Source organism: Schistocerca serialis, chromosome 9 (genome assembly GCF_023864345.2).
Source record: "Schistocerca serialis cubense isolate TAMUIC-IGC-003099 chromosome 9, iqSchSeri2.2, whole genome shotgun sequence".
Lineage (NCBI taxonomy): Eukaryota > Metazoa > Arthropoda > Insecta > Orthoptera > Acrididae > Schistocerca > Schistocerca serialis.
In genome coordinates, this window is record NC_064646.1 from 137,571,480 (window position 1) to 137,598,078 (window position 26,599).

The window sequence follows — 26,599 nt, forward strand, 5'->3', positions numbered from 1 at the left end:
GATAGAATGCCCATTGAGGAATAAATATGGATGTACTGCTTACTAACCTGCAGTACTGACAGCATGGTAACTCACCAGACTGCTACTCTCACAACTAAATACATTAAGCATGATGTGAAGAATGACTGATTGCAAAATTATGATGTGGCTAGAGACTTGAGGGCTCTGCTGGCATGTGATTAGTATGTCAATTCACCATGTTCATCCCCAGCTCTGAGAACCAGAAGCATTGAGGTCTTGATTGAGAGTCATGTGAGCATAACTCTGCTACAATTTAGCACTGTTCAAAGGTCCTTTTGCCAGACTATTTACAGCTAGGTAAACATGTGTACCAAGCATAGGACTGTCAGAAGCCTTAATGCGACATGAGGGTTACTGATATGGCAACACTCTGGCCAATACTCTGGCCCAGAGGAAAGAATGCTGGTCATAGTGGACTGAGGTAAATCAGGCAATGGCTTTCAGCCATGGACCACATCCAGATACTTTCATGCCTGGACCTTACTACACAAAGCTTGGGAGTTTGCTGGAATTTAGGAATGAAAGATAGGTTAGTAGAGTTAAAAATGATATCACACACATTGCAGAACTGTCAGACAGATTAACAGGACTTTTATCAAAAATAAACAAAAGACAAACTATGGAAATCATTCAAGTCTGTTTACTAACATGATCACCAGATACAGATGAAGAAAAAGAATATCAATCTTGTAAGCTAACAATTATTTCTGGACATTTCCTGTGATATGTTTCCCTGATACAGTATTTGGAAAGACCTTCCCATTCCTTCACTACCTATATGTCTTAACTTTTATTTTTACTGATCTCTCTTCTCTCATAAATACTGATCTTGAAATTAATTTTAGCATTTCTCTAATAGGTATTTGTAATAATGTTCAGTGGTTTGACTTTGGACAGAAACAAAACTTTTAAAGTACTGAGAGAAAGTTGTTTCTGCAAAAGCCTATATGTGATTTTTTAAAAATGCATTACAAGCACAATTTCAGTCATTGCACAGAAAAAGAAACTACAACACACATTAAACTAAGATATGAAGTTTATATATTGAAAGCAACTAGATTAATGTAGAACCAACAAATCTTTTGAATGACAGTTTCTGCTGCAGTAGACACAGTTAAATTTTTCAACTAGAAATAGAGCACAACAAAAATCACTATCAGGAATATTCTGATGTTGCAGTGAGACAATTGATATCGCCTCACAATTACATTGGAAAATCTTTCAAGTTTTCACAGGTTGATTGGTATCCATACCATCCATGAGACTGGAAAATCAGAATCTGAATATTAAATCGCAAGGTGACAAAAAGACTGAACAGCCAGGTATACTCCTATTGTATATGGTCCTTAGCAATGTCACAATGTTTATTCATGGGTCTTTTAAAATGGTTGGTTAATAAATCTTTATTCCCATGTAATTTCTTATGTCCATATTTTCAATTTCATAGTGGTTTTATTGTTCTACACTGTATGCTTCACTGTTTTTGCATAGATGATAGAAATCTGGAACATGAAACATTCTAATTATTATTTCAGTTATTTGAATTAATGAATTCTATAGAATTAATTATTTCATAATGGTCTGCCTACTTGACCTATGAGACATTCTGAAAGTATATTTTATAGTTAAAGTGCAAGGTGAAGCAGCTAAGACAGCCCACCTCATATGGCTCAGAATGATATGTGTATTTTTATACATGTCTAGCAGTAACACTGACAAGTCCTCTCAAAGTAAATAATAGCTAGTAACTCTGCCTCATAATTTTATACTTTTCTTGAGGGAACCTTCCTTTTGTTACAATAAATGTGTTGTGTGATTTTTGCTAAGTTACAGCAAACTGTTGCAGATTTTCTGATCCATGCAAGTAATTTTTACTGTTTTTAGTTGCTGAATTATGGCTACAACTTTTAAAATTAAACTATATACTTGAGTGACATACAGATCAGATGGAATTTGATCTGATATGCTGCCAGGAGAAGAGGTCCAACGATTTTTTTCTCTGCTAAACCAAATCCAAACCAACAGTAACTCTGGTATGGTTCAAATATTTATTACACTGACAGGGCAGAGGAGCGGTGGGGGACAATAGAAAACACTTTTAGAGGTTTCCAATTCTCTCAAGATTTATTGTGACAACATCATTGGACATAGAGAACATAAAATGATTTACAGATCAATAGCACAAGTGGTTCTGTGGTACCAGGTATCGACCCATGCTGAAACATCCATATCAGTAAGTGGTGTAGGCTCCTTGGGCGGAAACACAGGTGCTGACTCTGGCATCCAGTTGATTGTACAACTGGCAAATACTGTCATGGGATGCATTATGTCATGCCTGCTTGACATGTTCACATAGTTCTGTAAGAGTTGTTGACTGACAAGTTGCATTGATTGGAGACAAGTCCACATATCATGCTGGCCAGATGCAGAGTACATTGAGTGTCATGGGCAGTATGTAGAATAACAGCAAAAGAACAGGTCCAACAACATTCTGCACACACCAAGCACTGGTTAGTGTCCCCTCCACAAACACAAAAGATAAATGAGAGCTGTACCGTTTCGCAACCCAGACCACAAGGCCAATATGTCTTGGATGAATTCACTCCACAAGGCAGTGCTCACCAGGTCTACATTGTACATACAAACAATCATCACTTGCATGCAGGCATAATCTGCTTTCAGCACTGAAGATCATGTCGTGCCATTCTGGTCTCCCAAGTGATCTTCTAATGGCACCAGTTGAGCTTAACAAGGCATGAATGGAAGGTGAGCCGAGAGATGATTTTACACAGTGATTTCCATTAGAACTTCTCATAGTAAAGGCCAATGTTATAAGGCATTTTATAGCTTTGGGCGTCATCGTTGTTTCCTCTTATTTTAACTTTCCCCATAGGTAAAAGTCCAAAGCCTGGTGAGCAATCAAAGCATTTTGTGTTTTCTGAATGACCAAACTAAATCCAAATGTTCTGCTAAGAATAAGTGTAATTATCTGTGCAGAATGTATGGGACAGCCACCATGTTGGTACTATATGAAATGCTGTAAGTCCACTGAGGTTGTCTTTCAATAACTGCAGTAGCTTAACAGTTAGGAATTGTAGATAGTTTTGCCTGTTCAGAGTCAAAGCAAGAAAAGAAGGACCAAAGGGCAGTTCTTGAAAAGCCTGGACAATATGCTGACAGATAAAGGTTGTTTTGTGCACTCCTCTCACCTCATGTGGATTTTATCATCCTGGCAGTAGAGTACATCGACCCATTTATTTGCCCGTGGTTGGTAAATGATGCTTCATCCATAAAAAAAATCTTGCATATAAATGCTGCATTACTTTGCAGATTTTGTAGCCAAAAGTCAGAGAACTGTAACTGATTTTGAAAGTCATTTCCACAGAACTGTAACAGATATGTAAGAGATGAACTGCAGTGGAATGTAGTATTTATAGAACACTCCTTTGTCTGATCCCACTTGCACACTGAAGCTGCCTTGTAGTGGCATGTGGACTTTGTGTTATTACTGCTAAGACATTAGTTGCATTTATCTTATCAGTTGTTCTTTTGTCTTTATGTATTTTGTGTTTTGCACTGCCAATTTGCTGAGACATTTTTTATAAATTTTGTGAAGTTAGCTCATGAGAGCTTGGCATGATCAGGATACCTTTCAGCTTATAAAACTGATAGTGAGGTGACATTTCCTATAAATGAAAACCATATCCACCTCTTTGATTTTTGTATATGCTTTTAAAATCTGAATGGCTTCAGGAGCAAATTGTCTGGTTACTGTAGCAGCAGGGCACAGACTGATGGGCAGCAAGCAGACCATACTTTTGTCACATGCTTGCCCTATATTAGGTGCAGTCAAGTGGGTATTTGTGAGACCTCTCATGATGTCAACAGTGGTTTGCAGCAACTGTTACCTCAGTACTATTTGATCAAGTTCAACACCTGTCACACTGCTGAAGTCCCCTCTGAAGCCTCTTTCCAATGCCAGAGGAGTAAGTACATTGTCTTATTACATAAAAAATCAGTGTCTTAATGTGGCAGCTATTAACAATAAAAATTACTTACTGACTCATGAACCACAATAGTATTCACATAGGTTGAGACACAGATGGGTATTAGATTGTTGCTAGTTTAAAGCAACAGTTGCAGTACCTTGTTTTGGTAAGACCATATGATTTGTATCACAGCAGTAATAAGTGGAGAGCATTCATGACCACAAGTCAGTGATAATGGAAATTACAGGGACAGGTTAAGGTTTTGTGACAACAGAAAAGAAATGATTTTACCATTACAATTTAACAAAAGTAGCAGAGCTGCAGGTCTTTCAAATATAAAATGGCAGAGAGAGTGAATAGAAACTAGAACAACAATATATGACAAGTGGTGACAGTTTAGAGTATTTATGAGGAGGGTACAGGAACAGAAAGGACAAAAAAAGGCAAGAGGAGGACATGAACTGCATATTATAACAGAAACATAACAAGATTAAAAAGCAGATGCAGGACAGCGCACAATAAGTTACAAAAAAGGTTTGAGAAAATGGTTTACTTAAGACAAATAAGCAATGTGAGGAGCAAAAAACAATTTAATGTCACATATGGTAGAAAAAGATAGAAAGACACAAGGATGGTTTATGATTATGTAGGATATGTAAAAGAAACTAATAATGTTCCATCTGTGGAGGAAGGAAGACAGATCCAGTCACATCTGCAAGGAAAAACCTTTAGTTATTTGTGTGGAAAGATGGTGGGTAGTATGTGGTGTGTAAACTAGACATTAGTAGAGAAACAAGGTGGGAATGTAGCATGAAATGTTTCTGGGAAATTCCAATTGCACATGAAGGAAATCATGAAAATACTTAGAAACAGCAGGACTGGAAAGGCATGTGGACGAGACAATATCTCTCTGACCTCCTGAGAAAGCTTGATTTGGCAGTTAGTTGACTACCTGGCATAATTGTTCAGACTGTTCAGATTAAGCTTACAGAGAGGGGTGGTGCCATATCACTGGCAAAAAGCTATACTACATAGAACACAACGCATTGGCTCAAGGGAACTCATCACTGTTTTAGGGAACAGCACTCTTCTGAATCATAATTTGTAGGTTTTGCTGAGGATGCAGCAGACAGATTATATGAGATAAGGCAGCTGGTCTGCATCACTAGCATTTGAGGAAAAGGCATTTGAGAGAAAGTCTGTCATGAGTTTTCATTGCACAAATTACAAACTGCTGGAATAGAAGACCTTGAATACAGGCATTTCAGCAGGGCCTAATCCAGAGGGTGTACTAAGACCCATGTTATTTGTAAAATATTTATAAATTATGTAGACATAAGGATCCACTGTAATATTGGGAGCTTTGCACATGAGCTGTTGGAATATCTCACAATAAAGACAATTATGGTTTGTGAGACTTTCTAGGAAGACCTTGCAACAACAGGGAAATGGATAAAAATAAATGGAATGATCAACAATGTACACAAGGGCCAAGTGGTCATTTCATGCTCCAGAAAATCCAAGACAGCACTTGAGTATAAGATGCGGGAAGAAATAATTTAAATGTCAACTAATTTTAAATATCTAGGAGTGAAATCTGGCAGAACAATACATATGGGTGTTCCTGTGACAGGGGTAGTTTTAGAGGTAAATAAGGTCCTCTTCCACAAGACAAGAATCTGGAAGGGCTTCAAGCAAGATGAATAAAGATACATTGTTCTATGGTAAGGCTTCAGCTGGAGTACTGCAGTTCTGTATGGGACCCATACCAGTCATACCTGACATCGTACCTGGATGGCATACAAAGAAGTGCAGCAAGATTTGTTCAGGGGTTTTTCAACAAATCTAATAATGTCACTGCCCTGACAAGGGAGCTGAAATAGAAATAACTGGAAAGCCAGAGAATAAAATCAGTGATCAGGTAACATGTTTAGGTCCATTGCAGGTTGCTGTGCATTGGCTTGTACTAAGAGTAAGTTTTAATGTGGAGAAATAGAGGAGAAGTCAGAGTTTAGATCATTCCCATATAAAAAATGTACTACAGTGCTAAAAGTCTGAGAGCTGGTTTTCTTTCATAGGTAAATGGAAACAGGAGTGGAACATTTGACAGAAATGTTTTATATCCCAAGCCTAAGACACTACAGTGTTTCAGGAAGAGGCTGAAATAGGGCATACTGAGAGATTAAATGAAATTCAGTGATTGTAAATATAACTAAAATGTATATTGCCACAGAAACATGAATGCTTCATTGCAATATGATGTATTTCTAATAAATTGAGAACTAGTGAATATATTGAGTTGTGGTTGTCACTAAGCTATACATATTTGGAGTCACAAATGATGGCTGTCAAGTTTAGTTCTGCACCCCTTCATCATGCATTCTCTGACAACCGAGTGCTCTGTTATGGATGTCTTAGCCAGTGTCAGCATTAAACATGATCATAGAGAATTATGTAGTGAATTTTTACTCCACTTTTTGCAAGCTGTCATCACTGATGCTGTTAAGTGACAAATTCTACACAAGCAAGGAAGAAACATAATTTGCATGATACATACTTTCTTTGAGTACAAAACAAATCCTAAATTAGTTCCTTGGTTATGGCCTCTGTCACAATTTGCTTAAAACCTCCATCCTCTAGCAAAGTGTTTGCTACCTGCTGCTTTTTATGTCTACACCTCCATTTTGGGTGGCCTGTTTTAGCTGCCTTACCTTGTGTGCTTCACTACTGATTCACACATAAACTAGGAAAGTGAAACTTGAGACAGCTGTACTTATAGAAATACAGCAACCAGCCACTTTTGTTCAAGTACTTTAATCCATAGTCACCAGCTATCATTATCATGTATAAACTGATGCCACTCAGCTTCATTTTTATGCAAACCAGCTACATCCACCTCATAATCATATGCACTTTTAATTCAATTTGAGCATGTTTACAAATTTCGTATTACAAATTCTTCTGTTTGATTTGACTGAGGTTTATGTTCTTACCTAGCCCCCGATTTTAAAGACAGCTTTAGCAATTAGTCCCTTCTTCAGCTCTGAAAAGGCTTCCTTGTGCTGTTTCATTGAAAAAACTTTTACTCCCAGCTTTTCATAGTCCATATATCTGAAACAAATTAATATGTATTTGAGTATCACACAGGACATTTTCAGGTAACATGGCTTCAAATAGGCGATTCACATTAGTACTGTCCTCTTTCTTCTTAGTTTCAATTAACTTTATCTACAGCTGCATCCATATCCTGCAAACCACTGCGGAGTGCATTGCATATGGTACTTACCATTTATCACAACTACTGCAACTATCTGCAATAATCCAATAATTAGTGTCTTCAAAATTCCAGTGTTTACAAAATTTTAAAAGTGCGTATTATTAGAGTGTTCCACATTTGGAATTAGGTTCTGTTTATCATAAAAAGATTTGGTAGAAGTTTTCATGAAGCTACCTTCTTAACTTTTTTTTTTTTTTTTTTAATTAATAAGTCAAGTCCAATTTTTGTGCCAAAAACTGAGGCAATGAGTTAGATTAACTAAGTTGTAAATTACAAAGCTAAAATGACAGCCCTGTATTTGATTTAAGTGATAATGAAACTGCACTGACTTTCATTGTGATATTGTAATTCAATAAAGATACAGAAATTAGGAAGAGACATTTCAGAGAAAGCTATCTGTGCTGGTTGCCAGCACACTGGTCGGCACTAGAAAACATTGTATTGCAGGTGCTAAACTAGGTGCGCCTATGACAAGAGAAGACCAAAACATGCCCCCAGGCTAGGCACCGATAATGCCCCCTGGGCAGCATGCATATAGGCTGCTGCTGCCGACCGAGCTTTCTCAGTCTCTCATTCTCAGTACCTCAGTACATAGCATCGGGACTCAGTTCTCATTGCAGCTCAATATGACACACTGTGCTCTAATCTTCCACAGCAATAGTCTTTGTCTTGTACCTTACGTAGCTGTGAGGGAACAACAGTCATTGTATATACAGGGTGGAGAAAAATTGTGACGTGAAATTTTAACCCTGGATAGCTGATGCTAGTAGGAACCAGACTTACTAGTGTTGTGTAAGTCGACAATGCATGATTTTTAAACTACGGAATCTTGGCACCACATGCTATGATTGGCCGGGGGATTGCCCTGTTGCTGGCTGCTCTGGACAACGCATGACTGCAAAAGCTTTGCCTGCCAGAGATTGCGATGTATCCAAGGTGACCTGCATGCTAGGTGGTAGCATGTCAGCCTTACACCCTGGGGGCCTGGGGGCGAATCCGCCAGAGTCCTGACACATCCATTGTAGTTTCATGATAAAATGTACTGGGAAAAAACCCTTCAACAGCTGTTAGTTTGTGAACAGAAAGTCTTTTAAAAATTGAATTGGCCCTCAAAAGGGCCTTTTTTATAGCTAGGACATTGTTTACTTAAAGCAGGTGCTCGAACTAGCGACCCTCTGACACAACACAAGCTTGGCAGCATCGAACTGTGTTTTGCCAAACTCTTTCAAAGATTCCTGGAATTGCCCTGATGTGATTGGTGGCATATTGAATGTTATCCATTAATTCCTCTTCATTTCTAGGTGGTTTGCTTCTGGGTGGGTGAACTAGAACCTTGAAGAATCCCCACAGGAAATAGTCTGGTTGCGTGATGTCTGCTGATTGTGGGGGCCATGTCATATGAGCACCTTTGCCAGTTACCCAACCATTGAAGAGTTCATTTAAATATCCACACACAGCATGACTGCTATGTGCAGGATACTGTAACCACATGCATAGCTGTATGTCCAGGGGAACATCTTCCAGCAGGCCGGTAGAGTTTCTTGCTAAAAGTGAAGGTAATTTGCCCCAGTAAGTTGAGGAGGTACATGGACCGGCCCAGTCAGATGGTCGTCCACAATGTCTGCCCAAATGTTTAGCAAACATAATTCCTGGTGTTCATGGACATATATGACATGATGATTTCCCCTTGCCCAGTAATGAACATTTCAAGTGTTGTAAAGGCCATCCCAATGGAAGGTGCGCTTATCAGTAAACAACACAATGGCAGGGAAGTTGGGATCTTGTGCAACACATCACAGAAACCACTAACCACTGGCAAAATCCTAGCCTGTGTTCATAGTCTGCCACATGGTTTAGGTCTTGAACAGGGTGAAAATTAAATGGATGTTAGCCGTCATCCTTCAAAACCTCAGACTAACCAATGAGTGATCCCCATGTCATGTCTAACTGCTCAAGTACTTGTTGTAGGTGCTTCCTTGAAGTGCTAAAGAACAGTCTCTTCAAATGCAGCATCCCATCATGTTTGAGTTTGCCAAGTCGCCTGTGAATTGCTGTAAACGTTTGCAGGTGTGGGTGGTGTCTTACTGGGTACCGTTCCTCATTGAGCTCTATGTGCATTACTGCCAGCAAGTCCATAAACAAAAACCATATCTCATTGTTCTTCAAATGAATACTGTGCCGCCATGCTTACTGTATGACTAAATTGCAGGTGATATGTGTGTGCTCCAAAGTGAAGCTTACATGTGAATGCCTCTGACATGAGGTGGAGACAAACAGCAAGACCTATCGGACACATGTGCATATCATGTTGTGGCAGTGACGAGGCAAGAGATGTTTGTGTATGTGAACTGTCAACCATAGCACTGCCCATCAACTGACAAATGGCAACAGGGCAATACCACGGCCAATTGGAGCAAATGGTGCCAAGTTTCCGTAGTTTAAAAATGGTGCGTTGTCGACCTACACAGCATTGGTAATTTTGGTTCCTAATGGCCATCAACTACCCAGGGTTAAAATTTCATGACACTATTTTCCTCCACCCTGTAGTTGTATTATGGACACACACAAGATTCAAGAATTAGTACATATTATTTGATTGCTGTTAGCTGCAGTACTCCAGATTGGACATCACTCAAGTTAAGTACTCAATTGTATTTTAACCACATGTGCGTTTTGTGTTGTAGTGAGGGGAAACTGGCCACCCACCTGCCATACCACCATCTCCTCATCCATCCAAAAAAAACATTACAAGAGGGCACAGCCATAATAAGTGGCAACAAGTCTGACCAATAAGTTTTGTTTGTTTTTCATGTGTTCTAGGTTGCTGCAGTGATTCTATTTGCTCATTTGTTCTTGTTGTTTAATGTATTACAGGAGGGAGGCTGCAGAACTAATCTACTTCTCTTTTCAGAGGCTTTGCACATTGCTTTTTTCTTTGTCTTTTCATATTTTTCTGTAATTTGTTAGTGTTAGAAAGACTATCCTGCCCCTCGACCCCTGCCCTGGTGTCTCAGCTGCAGACCGCTCTTGCTCTGGAACTAAATCAGATTTTTCAGTTTTAGAACCAGCAAATCACCACATTGCTATCTACTGTACAGCAATTGCTTACCGCACAAACTGTGTCAGCTGTCCGACCAACCAACCAACTGATCCAACATGTGCCACCACACAACATTCCACCATTTTGGCACTTCAATGAAAAAGAAGTGGAATGGATTAAATATCTCACCCAGTTCCAGGCCCACTGTCAAGTCCATTGACTTCAAAGTACTGTGAAATCTCATTATTTCTCGTCTGTCATGGGAACCCCTGTGTTTTGCTTAATTCAAAAAGTCTTCCCTACATCCTCTCCTGATGCACTCTCTTATGATGAAATAGTAGGTGCATTAAGACAGTATTATGAATGGCAGATTCAGGTCATGGCAGCCAGATTTCAGTTCTTTCACCTTACAAAAAACCTGAATGGATGTACTGTCAGTGGTACACCAACTTACAGGGACTCACTAAGAAGTGTAAATTCAAGTGTAGTCTTGGCAGTTTTTATAGTAACATGATAATCTGTGATTTGATCACATACAATGTCCCCGACAACAGAATTATAGAACAGATTCTCAAGTACTCAGATCCTTCGCCCCATCAACTGTTGCAAATATTAGAACAATTCGATGCCAGTGTCATAACCACCAATAAACTTGATCAGATCCCGATTTGCTCACTACTGCCCCACTCAGCAGCCACAATAAATGCGCACAGACATGCAGATAGCCCAGTAAACAAGTGGCCAGGCCTATAAATCCAGTGATGTCTTACCCTCACTGTTTTACTTGCCTTAAGTGGCAAAACTGCCCGTCACACAATGCAAAATGTTACTCATGTGGAAAGAAAGGCCCTGTCCAGGCAGTTTGCTTTCAATGGCAAAAGAACGTCAATTCTGCCCACTCTCACAACAATAAGTCTCATACACATTCTGTGAATGCAGTGTTTTCATAACTGACTACAGTTTCTAGCAGTAATTCAAGTAGGATTGTACGCTCATCTTGCCCCAGTGCAGTGTGATGCCATTCCAACAAATTATTTGTAACATTATAGACTGCTGCCCATCATGTTGGCTTTGGACTGGACACAGGTGCTTCTGTAACATTGCTTAATCATGCCATGTACAAACAGTTAGGCTTACAAGCCTGTCAAAGTCTAGCATCCACCTCACTGTGTACAATGGACAGGAAATCCCAGTGCCTGGACAGTGTAGTTTGCCTGTCACTTACAGCTCTCACTCTAGGACAGTGAAATTTACTGTGTTGCAATCAAGAGACAGTGAATACTTAGATTTGTTTAACTTATTTGGCCTTAGCATCCAAGACAGGGTACTTTCAGTGACTGCTTTCAATCCGAAGACAGTGTCGCTAGTTTGCTCAAGGAATATCCTGAACTCCTTTCTGATGGACTTGTAAATGCTAATAATTTTGTAATGAACTTACCATGAAAGACAATGCACAGCCTAAGTTTTTCTGGGCTTGGCCCATTACCATTGCTTTATGAGACAAAGTGGCCAGTGAATGAAAAGAATTGCAAGATTATGGTGTGATTCCTCCAATACGAGCTAGTCAGTGGGAAAGTCCATTAGTTTTGATGCCAAAGCCTTCTGGTTGCATTCACATTTGTGTTGTCTTCAAAACTACAGTCAATCCACAGACAATAATTGACACTTATCCATCTCAGGTAGTACACTAGAAGAATACATTGCCAATTTGCGTACTCCTTCTCAAGTGTTGTCAAATGCAGGACTCAAGTAATGTCTCAAAAAGAGTAATCACCCCCAGTCCGTGGCAAAGCACAAAACTTCATATGCACTGTTAAACAAGAGATATCCAAGCTTCATACCTCCCACACATAGGAACAGGCAGTGCAACGTTTTCTTACCTCCTATAGCTCCCATCCACGAGACAGACCATCACCACCAGAACTTTTGCATGGCCACCGCCATTGGATGCTGCTACACTTGCTACACCCACTGCAGCATCCATATATTATCACATTCCACCACACGATCCTGTTCTTTTCAGGGTTTGTGGCAACTGTTGGCACTGGGAGAGAGTCATGATCCAAGAACACATTGGCTCTTTTATGTACTTGATTGCAGGTCCCAATGGTTTGTAGCACCATCCTCAGAATCAAATTCACATTTGTCATTTGCCCCATGATTCTGCTGCTTTTCTTCCCCCAGGTTCATGGCCTCACAGGATCACATTGTCTTCACAGCCATAGCAGACCAGGATGAGCCAATTGACATCACCACTCTCCGACTCAGTGGATCTGGACCTGCTGTCACAGTTTCCATCACCGTCATTGCCCAAGTAGATGCCCTCAGGACTGGACATACGTGTCCTGATCAGTGTTTTCAGGAGGATATTCCTCTGCTCTCACAAGCCAGATCATGGGGTACAGCCGAGAGTACACGGCCCTCCACAGCTATGGCTCCCAGCTCATCTCTATATCCAGCTTCCTTCCTCTTTCCCCATTGTTATTCACACATATCCAGTACGTGACAACGTGTGGTGTTTTGGTGTGTGTGTGTGGGGGGGGGGGGGGGGGGGGGAAATGGGGGGAAGAGGGGGGGGGGGGGGTAGGAATGTGCTGACATATGCCTTCACCAGCACACTGGTTGGCCCTAGGAAACATTGCATAGCAGGTGCTGAACTAGGCACACCTATGACAAGACAAGACCAAGACATGCCCCCAGGTTACATGTGGATAATACCTCCTGGGCAGCATGCATATAGGCTGCTGCCACCGACAAAGCTGTCTAGCCACTGGTATATTTTACATACGTCCAGTATCTCTTTGGATTTCCTGCCAGATTTCAGGGTAAAAACTGTCAAAAGCATCTCGCACTAAAGTCCATTCCAAGTGTTGAGCATCTATAAGCCATTGTCAGTTTGAAGATTTTGTGTTCTTTTAAATCAGGATTATTTTTTTTTTTTTTTGCTTCTACACAGTGTCCTGATCTTTTTTGTCTACCAAGGAGGGGAGTTCATTCTGTCTCTTATTAATTTACTCAGTATAAAAATGATTCAAATGGCTCTGAGCACTATGGGACTTAACTGCTGAGGTCATCAGTCCCCTAGAACTTAGAACTACTTAAACCTAACTAACCTAAGGATATCACACACACCCATGCCCGAGGCAGGATTTAAACCTGCGACCGTAGCAGTCGCGCGGTGCCAGACTGTAGCGCCTAGAACCGCTGGGCCACCCCGGCCGGCTTACTCAGTATAAAACTCTGTGTTGCCATGAGCACCATTTCTTTGAATTTAATCCACATTTGGTCAATGCTTATGTAGTTACTGTGGAAGGAATGGAGACTGTTGCTTATGAAGGCATGAAATGAATTTTTATCTGCTTTTATTTTTGGTAGTTTTGGCTGTTATGGTTTTCAGTCTTGCTGTACTCACTTTGGGATCACTAATTCCTGTATCTGTCAGGATGCTTCTATTAGCTCATGAATATTTCTTGCTTAGAGGCCAAATCTGTTCTGACCATCATTTACACTTCGTGTGGGATTGTGAACTAAATGCTCAAAATAATTTTTGGAGAACACATGTAGCACATTTTTGATGGGTTTTTTATGCTTAGCACCAACTTTAAACCAGTATTTTGTCAGCATGTTGAGGGTACATTGAAGTCACCACCAACTATAATTGTACAAGCCAGGTACCTATCCAAAATGAGGTTCAAATTTTCCTTGGATCTTTCAGAAGCTGTGGTATATTTTCTGAGTCAGGGGAGTGGGCTGGAGAGGTAGGGGTGATCACTAAAAGGAACCAATTATTAATTTATCCCAGTTGTTGAGTATCACCTCTATCCATACTAGCTCACAGAAACTTTGATAAAGGCTTCTTTTGAACTTATCCCTGGCTTTAGCGAGCTTTCAGCAGATATAACAAATTCCACTTCAGTGACTTCTATGAGTGCTTAAAGCTCTGGTTCTTTCCAAACACAGCTACTACCAATGCTTCCTAGATCTATCCTTGTCCTGTGTGTGCCCTTTATGTCATTTTGTAGTATTTGTTCCACATCTGAGATGTCTGCCTCCAGAGTGGATTCTGTGTGTACACTGGATTTGTTCCACTCCTTGGCAGACATATTCCTAAGGGGCTCCGTCATGCACCTAACACTGAAGCCACCAACCAACAATAATCCCACCCTCTGTAAATGCCCAGATCTTGCAGTCTGCTCAGAAACAGAGAAATTGGCTGCATCTGGTTCAGGATCTCTATCAGCCATAGACAGCACCTGCAACATGACTGTCAGACATACTGTGGAGGCCTTTTGACCAGTCTCCAGGAAAGTCTTATGCTTGGCATTAAAACAACCTTCCACTCAACTCTGGGTTAGGGTCAATCTCTAAGCAGGCTGAAACAAGGAAATCCACAGCAGTGGAATGATTGGGGGACATGTGGGACATGCTGGACACCTTTTGGATCCCCATGTCTTGCTCTCCCACAGTGATATTCACTGGCAACAGCCTCAAGCTGCATGACCGAGGCAGCACAAAAAATATTTTGCAATGCGGAGACCTTTTGAGGGCTTATAGCATGCATGGCATAGACACAATAGCTGTCCAAACCAGTCCCTATCCCAAAGAAAGAGAGTCAAATAAAACTGAATTTATAATTCCAACTACAGATTCAGCTGCCTACAAGATTTTGAACTTATTGACAATAATCTCAGACAAAATGGATCATCAATTAAAAAGATAAAAATTAAACAGTCAGTTTGTGAAATTATATTAATTTTCCCCAGCCAATGAGTACCACCAATGGATAGCCTACATGGAGGACCATCAAATGGAAGGGCAAAGTAATTTCAACATTCTCCATTTGTTTCATGCAGAAAATCCTCTAGATGGAAAATTTCCTCAGAAGTTCATAACCAACTTTTATTAATTTAAGGTGACTGCATGCAGTACTGTCAGCATACCAGTTTCTACATCATTTGGGGAATTTGCATCCAAACAGGTGTCCCAACCTTTGAGACTAAGAGACTGAGCCACCTGCCGAGGCAACGCTGCACCAACAGTTTGTTTTCTTCCTCTGTCATGTTGACTGTAAAGACTTACTTGTTAACTATGGAGATGCACTATGGTGTGGCATCCAAGTTCACAAACAGCACTAAGGGCCACTCTTGAAGTCAATTCAGTTGCTGATTTGGACAAATACACAATATAGGAAGGAGGGTGTGGCATTTACAGCCATTCTAGTATGTATGTGTTGCCTTCCACCATCCAGGGAGCAGCATTGTAATGGGACCGTCTGGTGTGATCAGCATGTTTCTTGTTAGGAAATGTGCAGCTCTTAAAATGATTGATTTTGTGTGATCATGCCATTTTTCACCACAAGAATCTGGAATTGCAATTCCACTGATCACAATGTGGTATGTTCTGCTGTTTGGATCCTGCCTCTGTGCCTATAACACAAAAATCGTGGCATGGCTAGCAACTCTCAGTTTGTTGGTTTGTTTCAGTGAAACAGTCCTCACTCTCTCTGGGGACTGGACCTATTCTTGATTAGATTTTCACTGTGTGAGATGTGTTGTTTTAGTCTCATTCCTGGCCCACAGCATGGTGACATCTTGCCAAGTTGTCCAAAACTGTTTTTATAAAATACTATGACTGGTTACCTTGCATTTGTCTTTCTTCTTGAAATGTACTGTATTATTCAAATTTAATTGCTCTTACTGGCTGTCATTGATCTGTAGGTTTCCCCCTGCCCCCTTTTTTTAGTTAATCAGTCAGGCACTGAAAAACACCTGCCAAGTGAAGAAGTCTCATGGTCCAGGGATAGCAGACTTTCAAGTGAGTGTTACTGCCTTTGTGATGAGTGATTTCCCCAGTTTTGTTCATATCACTCATAATCTACAGATCAGACACTACAATCAGACATTGCAATTTTACTGTATTTGGACTACAGGTATCCTTTCCTTTGCTGCACATTTTCGTCCAGTATTTGTAAAATGCTGTTCACTGACAAACAAAACAAAATAATAAAAATATCACATTTGAAAAGGAGTATGCTAAAACATTCTACTAAAAGTTGTAAGCATTTTACCTTGCACCCATGGATTCTAGAAAGCCCAGTGCCTTCGGAAAGCTAAATGGGTTGATCTTCACTGCAAAAATTGTGATTTCATTCTTGTACAAAAGGTATGGTGATACACTGAAAGCAGAAGAAAAGGATGCACTTCAAAACTTCGCTGTGTTACTCTATGATAACTTTAGTGTCAAGTGGCAAGTATTACTAACACTGACTCGTCAGCTTTTCTATAACTTAATAAGCCATCCCACAAAATATTAGATGTTTTTGAAAAACATTTTCATATTTGACGGTTGTTTCATCATATTTACAGGCGTTGCTAGCATCATTCTTTCACAGTTAGATAGTTTCATGGTCTTTTCACAATTTTCAAACAATAATGTGGTTACAGTATTTCAGAACATTAAAATGTGAACAATTTAATTGTCATGTAGTATCTTTGATTAGTGGTCACTTTGCCTGTGTAATACCTTTGGTCAATCAGTCATTTTTTTATTCATGTGTTGAGCAGCAATTCTTCTGGAAACAGCAGTTAACTAAATTTTAAATGAATGTTATTACTTGTCAGATTGGTTTCCAGTATTTGAATGGAACAGGTAAAGTATCATTCCTGGTTATTACAACCAGTTATGGGCCCAGACACAGTGAATCCAAGTGTTATGGTGTACCAGTAAAACCAGTAGCATGTGAAATACAGTGTACCACTTACATATCCTACTATAATAGTGCAGGTAATGGAAAAAAAATATAACATACCTTTGTTTGATGGCACAAACTTCAGCAATTGAAAACTCAGGTTGAAAACTTTCATAAGCAAACTTAAGTTATTATTTTGTTTTCAAAAGGCAGTAAAAGGAAATTTTGGACCTTCTTCGAGATGACACAGCTGGACAACAAGCACAGAAGGAGAACTGACGAAAGAACACCACAACATGAATAGAGAAAGTAACTCATAAATAATGTAGTGAATCTTCGACAGCTACTCGGAGTATATCAATGACATGGAGACCATCTATTATTTGTGAAATTCACTAACAAAAAATTTTGAGCAGAAAATTATGATGAATCAACATTTTGTGACAGTATGTAAAATGTTGTTAACAATGAATTTCAACATAAAAGAAGATGTCCTTGAAATCATCAACTGCAAACTTCTGTTAGCTGAGAAGTTTTGAGAAACTGATGCTGAAAACACTGTTTTTGGAAAAGTATTTCAAATAAAAATAAAATATATTCTTGTAATGCAATGATTATGAAACAGCTTTTTGCCAGAGGAACTTAAAAATGGCTGATGATCACATTATTGTCAGAAATTCACTGTGTTTTGAAACGATGAAAAAATTACAGCTGCAGCTCACAGAAAAGACTCAGGATTGTATGCTTTCATGTTCAAATGAATGAAAGCAATGTCGAGTGTTTGTCTTTCATTAGTGACAAAATCTCATTGCATAAATACTTCAAGAATATAGAGAAATTTTGTTTGCTAATACATGGACAGGGAAAGGCCAAGGTTTCAAATCCTTTAAATATATGTTTGGACTGCCTAAAAGATAAGTAGACTCATTTATCTCATATTCAGTCCCACTAAAAACCATTTCAATTGGTACCTAGTATTGCATATGGGCCTCTAACATTTGTGGCTTTAGACGTAAAGAAATATATAGTGACTTTTGTTGATGATTATACTCACTTTAGAGCAGCTCATACTCTTCAAAGCCAGAAATTTTTCATTACTGCTCATTTTAACATTAAAATCAGCAGATGTAAATGTGGTGATGGTGGAAAATGTATTTAAAATAAAATGAAAACATTCTTCAAAGAAAATTTCATACAGTTTAATTTTAGAATGCTATACATATCTCTGTTACCAGTAAGTCTTATTATAATTGAAAATGGTTGCGTCATTATTATTACAGGAAAACTTGGAAAGCAGTTTTGCATAAAAAGATATAATAGCACAAGTTTTATCATTAATTATGCCCCTGCTTCAGGTTTGGATGGAGAAATTGCATAAACACTATGCTCTGTTTGGAAATCAAATTAAGAAACATTACTTACTTTTGTGTAAAATACGTATTTGCAGATTCCTAAGAAATTAATCACAAACATGTCTGAAATGAAATCATTGAAGTGTTTCATGACTGATCATTGTCCAAACGGTTATGGGCTATTGGGTCCTGAAGAATGTAAAATTGTTTTCAGAAAATATGTTGTTCTCGAAGCATGGAAGTTCTTGTTTAAAAATGAAACAAGTGATGGATGACTCATAAAGGGAACTGTTCAGACAAAATACAGCAGAATATCAAGGACATCTGATGAAATCGATTTCAAGAATTGTGTGTTCAGAAGAAATTAAGCAAACTGATCTGTTGGATGAAGCAGTAGACTAACAAGAAGACATAAATATGTGGATGATTATTGTTGTGACTCGCTGATCTTTCAAAGTGCCGCTGCGCAGTTACGTGCGTCCTCTACATGCGGCGCTGTCTGCCAGCGATACAGCAGCAGTGCCACCTAAGCGGCCAGCCAGCCAGCGGCAGCTAGACTCAGACTCAGTTATGGTTTGACTGTTAAAGTGTACACATGTCTTACTCTGTTCACTTGATCTGTGACTTTCATGTATTGCATCTTCCTTGAAATATATTTGTTCACCTTGAAGTTATAACAATTGGCAACAGGATGGGATTTTTCTTTTCCATCATTGACCCACACGTTTCCATGGCTACTTTAGAGCAACCATTGCAAGAATAGCAAACGCTTCTCACGAATGCGAATCTCGATTTTGTTGCGGCATCAAATGCGGGGCATCTCTCGTCGTTGTCTCTACCTCCTTTCCTCCTTACGATGAGACAGCGGAAGACTGGTCTGATTACGAAAAACATCTTTGACAGCACTTCTTGTCATTTCATGTTGCGGACGAACAAACATGTAAGTCTCTGTTCCTTTCATGGATTTCACCTCGAATGTATCGGTTGTTGTCGCAATTGTCTCCTTTGAAAGATCCTGCATCTTTGTCCTTTACTGAAATGTGCTCACTTCTGTCCATCTATTTTCAAAAGCAAACACATGTGGTAGCCTCTCGTGTTGCCTTTTATCATTGTCAAAAACAACTGAATCAATCCTATCGCGTTGGGCCACTCAACTTCACGGCCTCAGTAGAAAGTGTCAATTTGTTACTGAAGTTCACAAAGAATCCTATGCCGATTCCATGGTACAGGATGCTATTATCCGATCGACGCCAAACAAAGAAGTTAGGCAGCATGCCCTTCAGTTGGCAAATCCGACTGTAGATGAAGTCCTATCCATCGCTCTGTCTTTTGAAATTTCTCACGCCACTGGAGCGCAAATAGAGGCTTGGGGCGACGTCAGGGAAATACAACCTCTGTGCGATGTTGACAAAGCGTGTGGCATGTCCCCGCCGGCCGACGTGGCCGCAGTGCGCTCCCAAGCGCAGCCTCGGCCTAACCGTAAACAAACCTCTAAGAAACTGCAGCAAAACCCACGGCAATTTCCTTCATGTCCGCAGTGTTATACGAAACATTTACAAAAAGATTGTCCACAACATCGGACCGTGTGTCAAAAATGCAAAAAAAATGGTCATGTGTCATCCGTTCGCAAATTCGACCACATACATGATGTTCATGAACATGTCGCTGTTTCTGATTCTGTGTTGTCTGTCAATTGTATTTCTTCCCTTTCAAGGAAGTTATTCCTCACTGTCCAAATACTTGGTCGAGATGTTCGCATGCAGGTGGATACTGGTTCTGCTGCCACTATCATCAATTCTCAGACGTATCTTCAGTTGGGTTCTCCAATCCTGTCACCTGTCACTAGGCAATTACGGACTTACAATAAACAGAAGATTTCTCTCTTGGGACAATTTGATGCTGAGGTATCTTACAAATCTGTCGTTCGCACTGTTCCCATATTTGTGTTCGACCATAGTAACATGGAGAATCTTTTTGGTTTCGATGGCTTTCACGTTTTTGGGTTCTCCATAGATGACTCTGTCAATATCGTCTCTAATGCTATTCCTTATGCTCAATTGGATTCCTTGTCAACGACATTTTCGTCCCTTTTTTCTCCTGGGTTAGGCCATGCAAATGACTTTGAAGCTCATATGCTCAAACCCACTGCTCGGCGGCCTATTCCTGTGGCCCTTCGTGATCAGGTCAAACGGGAGCTGGATCATCTCACTGCTTCAGGGGTCTTGCTTCCTGTCACTACCAGCGAGTGGTCCTCTTCTGTCATTGTTGTTGCTAAGCCAAATGGTGATATTCGTCTCTGTGGCGATTTCAAAGCCACTGTAAATGCCCAATGCCTTATTGACATTTATCCTATGCCTCGACCTGAAGAATTGCTCACTAAACTTGCTGGAGGCCAGTATTTTCCTAAACTTGACCTGTCAGAAGCTTATCATCAACTTCCTCTCGACACTGCTTCCTGGCAGTTTCTGGTCCTTAACACGCCTTTCGACCTCTATCAATACCAACGATTGCCATTCGGGGTTGCCAGCACCCCTGCTCTCTTTAAGCCATTCTTGGAACAATTATTGCTCACTGTCCCTGGGTGTATAAATTACCAGGACGACATTTTTGTCACTGGCTCCACCACTGACGAACATCTTCAAAATCTCTGCACACTTTTTCATGTCTTACAGACTGCCGGTCTTAAGTGTAATCTTCAGAAATCAAAATTTTTTTAGGCGTCTATCACGTACTTGGGGTTTCAACTCTCTCGGGATGGCATTCGTCCGCTTCAGCAAACTGTTGCTGAAATCGATGCCCTTCCTCACCCTACATCTGTTAAGGAACTGCGGGCCTTCTTGGGGAAAATAGCATACTATCACAAGTTTTTTCCGTCTGCTGCTTCGGTGGCTAAGCCGTTGCATCGCCTGTTGCATAAAAACGTGCCTTTTCACTTGTCCGCATCATGCGATGCAGCTTTCCAGAAATTGAAGACTATGCTGAAACAGGCCCCGTGCCTGGCTACTTATCGACCTGGCCAACATCTTGTTCTTGCCATGGACACCGCTCAATATGGGGTTGGTGCAGTCCTTGCGCACCGTTTTTTTGACAGTTCTAAACAACCCATTGCTTATGCCTCCAAAACACTCACGGATGCCCAACAAAAGTACTCTCAAATTGAAAAAGAAGCTTTGGCTGTTATTTATGCTTTTCATAAGTTTGGTGTTTTTCTCTATGGATCCAAATTTCATCTTGTTACAGATCACAACCCACTTGTTTCCTTGTTTCATCCATCAATGTCACTTCCCAACAAGGCTGTACACTGCCTCCAGCATTGGGCTCTTTACTTGTCTCGTTTCAATTATGAGATTCATTTCCGGCCGATGGATCAACATGCGAATGCTGATGCACTGTCTCGCCTTCCCATGGGTCCTGATCTGGCATTCAATAGGGACGAACTTTTGTGTTTCCACCTGGATGTTGCCGAGCAGCGGGTTGTGGATGGGTTCCCCATCACCGGGGACCGGCTGGCAGCTGCTATGGGTTCTGACCCTACCATCTCCTAGGTTTTATGCTGTATTCAGAAGGGTTGGCCAGTTCATCCAGCCACTAAGACTTCTGATCTGTTGCAGAACTACTACGCTTTGCGTTACTGCCTCACGGCTAGGGATGGTGTTATCCTCCTTTCCACCAAAAATGCTTCGCCGCGTGTTGTGGTACCTGCGTCTTTGTGTGCTTCGCTCTTGCACCTCCTTCACCAAGGGCACTGGGGTGTCTCTCGCACAAAATCTCTGGCGTGCCGTCATGTGTACTGGCCTGGCATCGACTCTGAAATTGCACACGTGGTCGCTGCTTGCGGCCCTTGTGCGTCACAGGCCACTGCCCCAAAGTCATCTTTGTCACCGTGGCCTTTGCCTGAGAAGCCCTGGGAGCATATTCATGCTGACTTCGCAGGACCTTTTTTAGGTACTTATTGGCTTCTCGTTATTGATGCCTACTCTAACTTTCCTTTCATTGTCCGTTGCACGCCGCCTACCACCGCGGCAACCACCAATGCTCTAGCTTGCATTTTCTCTTTGTAAGGCCTTCCCTCTACTCTTGTTACTGATAATGGTCCGCAATTTGCCTCTTCCAATTTTGTGGATTTTGTGCCCGTCATGGCGTCATGCATGTCACGGCCCCTCCGTTCGAGCCACAGCCAAACGGTGAGGCTGAACGACTGGTCCACACATTTAAGGCTCAGATGAGGAAACTCCTGACTTCTTCTGCTGCTGATGATGCGCTTCTCCAATTTCTGGCTTCTTACCGTTTCACCCCCATGGGTGACCACAGCCCGGCTGAGCTCTTGCATGGCCAACAACCCCGCATGCTACTTCATCTTCTGCGGCCTTCCACCTCACAGCCGCAGGTGCCTTTGCTTGGCCGGTTCACTGGTGATGACCTTGTATGGGTACGGGGATATGGCAGGCAGCCAAAATGGAGTCCTGGCTGCATCTTACGACACCGTGGCCAATGCCTGTATGTAATCCAGATGGACACAGGTGTTGCAGTGCGTCATTCAGACCAGCTTCAGCCTCGTGTGCCAGCAACGCCTGTTCCGGATGCCGCTACACCAACTTCGGCTCTACCTGATGCTCGGGATACTGGAATCTCTCATTACTCACAACGTAGTCCTCTCACCATCATATCAGTGCCAGCACAAGAACTGACCCCAACAGGAGACATGCCCATGCAGGAACCAGATGACCATCATCTGTCGGAGCAACTCTACTCGCCTCCTTCTCCTACAGACGCAGACACATAACCCATGTCTCCTGTTATAACAACCGGACTTGCCACAATGGGCCGATTGGTGCACAGGGCCCCAGCAGATTCGACCCCCATGTCTCCTGTCATCTCGACCTGTTATCATCGAGGACACTTCTGTCCGTACGGGAAGCCTCCTCCTCGAGACTTTACGGCCAGTCAAACAACACCTATGGACGTTAGCAATCTACAGGCCACCTCCATCAAGACCTGTGCAAAATCTACAAAGGGGGAAAGGTGTTGTGACTTACCGATCTTTCAAAGTGCCGCCGCGCAGTTACGCGCATCCTCTACATGCGGCGCTGTCTGCCAGCCATGCAGCAGCAGCGCCACCTAAGCGGCCAGCCAGCCAGTGGCTGCTAGACTTGGACTCAGTTATGGTTTGACTGTTAAAGTGTACTCACGTCTTACTCTGTTTACTTGATCTGTGACTTTCATGTATTGCGTCTTGCTTGAAATATATTTGTTCAACTTGAAGCTATAACAATTATGTAGAACGGATGAATGAATGACTATGTGGCTAGAATGAAGAACAGTTTGAGGAAGATGTACTCCAAAATTTGTGGAAGTGAAGAATTAACATGAAGAATTTCTTCTTCCTGGCACATAGCTGATTGTCTGCAACATTTTGTTATAAAAGTTAAACACAAATTAAACAATGCATTACAAGGACAGCTCCAGTTTTTCATCCTGCTGCACTGAAGACCTTAATCAGTGCAGTGAATGGTCATGATCTTCTCAACAAATGGGCAAACAGAGTGCATTTCTGCGTATATGACAAACTGAAAAAAAATTATGTGAAAGTGCCTCAGGGATCAAAGATTAAGGAAGACTTGAAAATACAACCATATATGGGATCAATCAGGCACCAAGAGTTCAGAAATTCACATATGACAATGTTTTGAAGGAAATCAGTCTACAACAATCTGAGGTTGATAGATGCCTCTGTGTTTGATGCTTTGATAACTCTAATATTTACCTTGTATTATATTTTGATAATATTCTGTTTGCTGGAAATTGTAAAAACAAATTCAAACTGAAATCAAACATAAGTGAGAGATCCTGAAAAGCACCAGTGCTTCTTGGGAATTAATATACAGAGAACCATTGGGAAACTGTTCCTTAGTCAATGTGTTTATTTCCAGAATTTATTGAAAACTTCCAATATGGTGAACTGTAAACCCTGAAAGAAATCAGCAGAAGTCAGCCTCAGTGAATATTTCAATAGACTTAGTTAAATACAAACAACATACAGAATTAATAGGCTCTCTGTTGGATGCAGTGACAGCTACAATACCGGATATCAGTGCACGAGTTAATTATTTCAGCAGACATTGAAATAAACATACTGAATGATATTGGAAATTTTTGGAATGAATTCTTCATTAGATTAAAGGCACACTTGATTTTAATCTGCTTAATAAAATTTCTGTTGATTCTGATTAGGGAAGTGAAGAATGCACAACATTTAAAATGGGATACAGTCCCCAAATTTTTAGAAACGCTGTCTGTTGGACAACAAGGAGGCAGACATGTGTTTCAGTATCTTAAAAAGGAGCAGAATATGTTGCTTTTGCAGTAGCTACAACAGAATTCTTGTGGCTGAAGAGTTTTCTTGAAAAATTTAAAATATTTCAAAAGACTCCAACAACTTTTGCAGACAACCAGCCATGCATAATACTATTGCAGAAATTGGAGCACCATCAACTGAAACATTTAGACATTAAATACAACTTGATATGCCAACATACAGCAAAGGACATTTGTATGCTCAATACACCAGCTTCGAGGAACTAGTGATGGATGTCTTGACAAACTCTGTTAAAACTGTACTGTTCAGATTACTGTGTTTCAGAATGTGATTGGTGCTAAAGGAAATTGGATTTATCTATCATCCTTAAATTTGTATTCAAGATTATTAAAAGTTTCTAGCTGTAGCCTAACAGTTTATATATGTCATGTTTTTAGAAAAGTAAGATAGTTATTAAACTGAGATGGAGGGGACATGAGTCTTCCAAAACCTGAACTTATTTTGTAATTGTGGTTTAGTCTCATAACAGACATAATTTAAATCATTTGATTCAGGTAAAGGAGACACATCAAAGTTGTGGTACAATATAGTTTCACATGAAAGTCGGAACTGTTTTCCTATGTTTCTCACACAGAATCTGATGCAACCTTATTTTTAGAATCTCTTGTTTCATATTACATATGTTTTTGCCCATTATGTTATTATCTGTGTGACATGTTTGATTAGTGATGATTACATCTCTTTGCCTGTGTAATTTATTTGCTCAGTCAATCATTTTTTTTGTTCTTATATGGGCTAAATGTTTTTTTATAAAGTATAATTAAATAGATGTTATTGTTTGACAGATGGCTTCCAATTTTTTGTGTATAATACCTAAAGTGTTAATTCCAAATACTTACAACACAAAAAAAACCTAATCTCATAATCAGTTTAAGTATCAACCTCAAGATTTAATTAAACACAGTTGCTATACCTTACTCTTGTTTCTGGTGCAGCACAACCAAAGATGGCCAGTTTTCCACCACATTTGAGCATCCACACAGCATCTTCTATTGCTTTTCCGTTTCCACTGCAGTCAATAACAACATCAAAACCAAACTTTTCATCTTTTTCCTTCAGTTTTTTTAAATTGTCTGGAGTGATGACTTCAAATCCAAATCCTAGAAATTAGAGTAGCTTGTACATTAATCCCCCAAAGAAGCTGCTGAAATAATAGTGGATGTATCATTTTATTATAATGAATATATGGGTGTGTCTGTAATTATGGTTATGAGTAAGATATTTTCAAGAAAAAAGGTCTAGGCGTGGCTATATGGAAGCTTCAGTGTCAGAAAGGTTGTAAAGTGGGTGATGAAGCAAAGTTTCCAATATTACCATGAACAAGGAAAGTAACTTCCTCACTACTAGAGTAGTTTGATGAAATTTAGGTGTCCCCTAAAGGCTACTCCTTCAACTAGTGAAGTGATTCATGACAAAGAGAATTCCTGAAAAAAAACTTGTAATAATGGTTTTTTTTGGCTGATATAGTTAAAGACGTGATTAGATTTTGAGGTTGGGGTGGTGCAGGGTGTTGGTACAGCTTTTAAATACCATGGATGCAAAGAAAACTTGTTACACATATCAGAAATCTTATACAAATCACTGAAATTGAACACCAGACAGTTTAGATGGAAAATTTCACTCTTTTTTGAAACATATTATAATTGTACTTTGTGGGTCATTTCCTGTAAACCCAAAGGGGTAAAGTCAAAGAGAGGCAAGAATAAGTGATTCATCACTGTTTGGACTGAGGCATCTTATATTAGGTTGAGAGAGTTACCTAATTCAGAGGAGAGCTATGTTTAAGAGCTGAAACTCTATTATGACCAGTATTATAAAACCATCCAGTCTGTTATTAAAAGAGTGAAAGTTGTTTG

The 26,599-nt window shown here is 40.3% G+C and overlaps 1 protein-coding gene across 1 annotated transcript in view; it reads right to left on the reverse strand.

Moving 5' to 3' along the window:
- Positions 1–639: 639 nt before the first annotated feature.
- Positions 640–26,599, reverse strand: part of LOC126419243 (uncharacterized) — a 67,214-nt gene continuing 41,254 nt past the window's right edge. The window contains exons 5-8 of the mRNA XM_050086388.1: positions 25,657–25,843; positions 16,395–16,502; positions 7,004–7,121; positions 640–1,523 (exon numbers count right to left, since the gene is read on the reverse strand). Coding sequence (XP_049942345.1) covers positions 7,004–7,121; positions 16,395–16,502; positions 25,657–25,843 — 413 coding nt within the window. The 3' untranslated portion in view covers positions 640–1,523. The remainder of the gene's footprint in view (positions 1,524–7,003; positions 7,122–16,394; positions 16,503–25,656; positions 25,844–26,599) is intronic.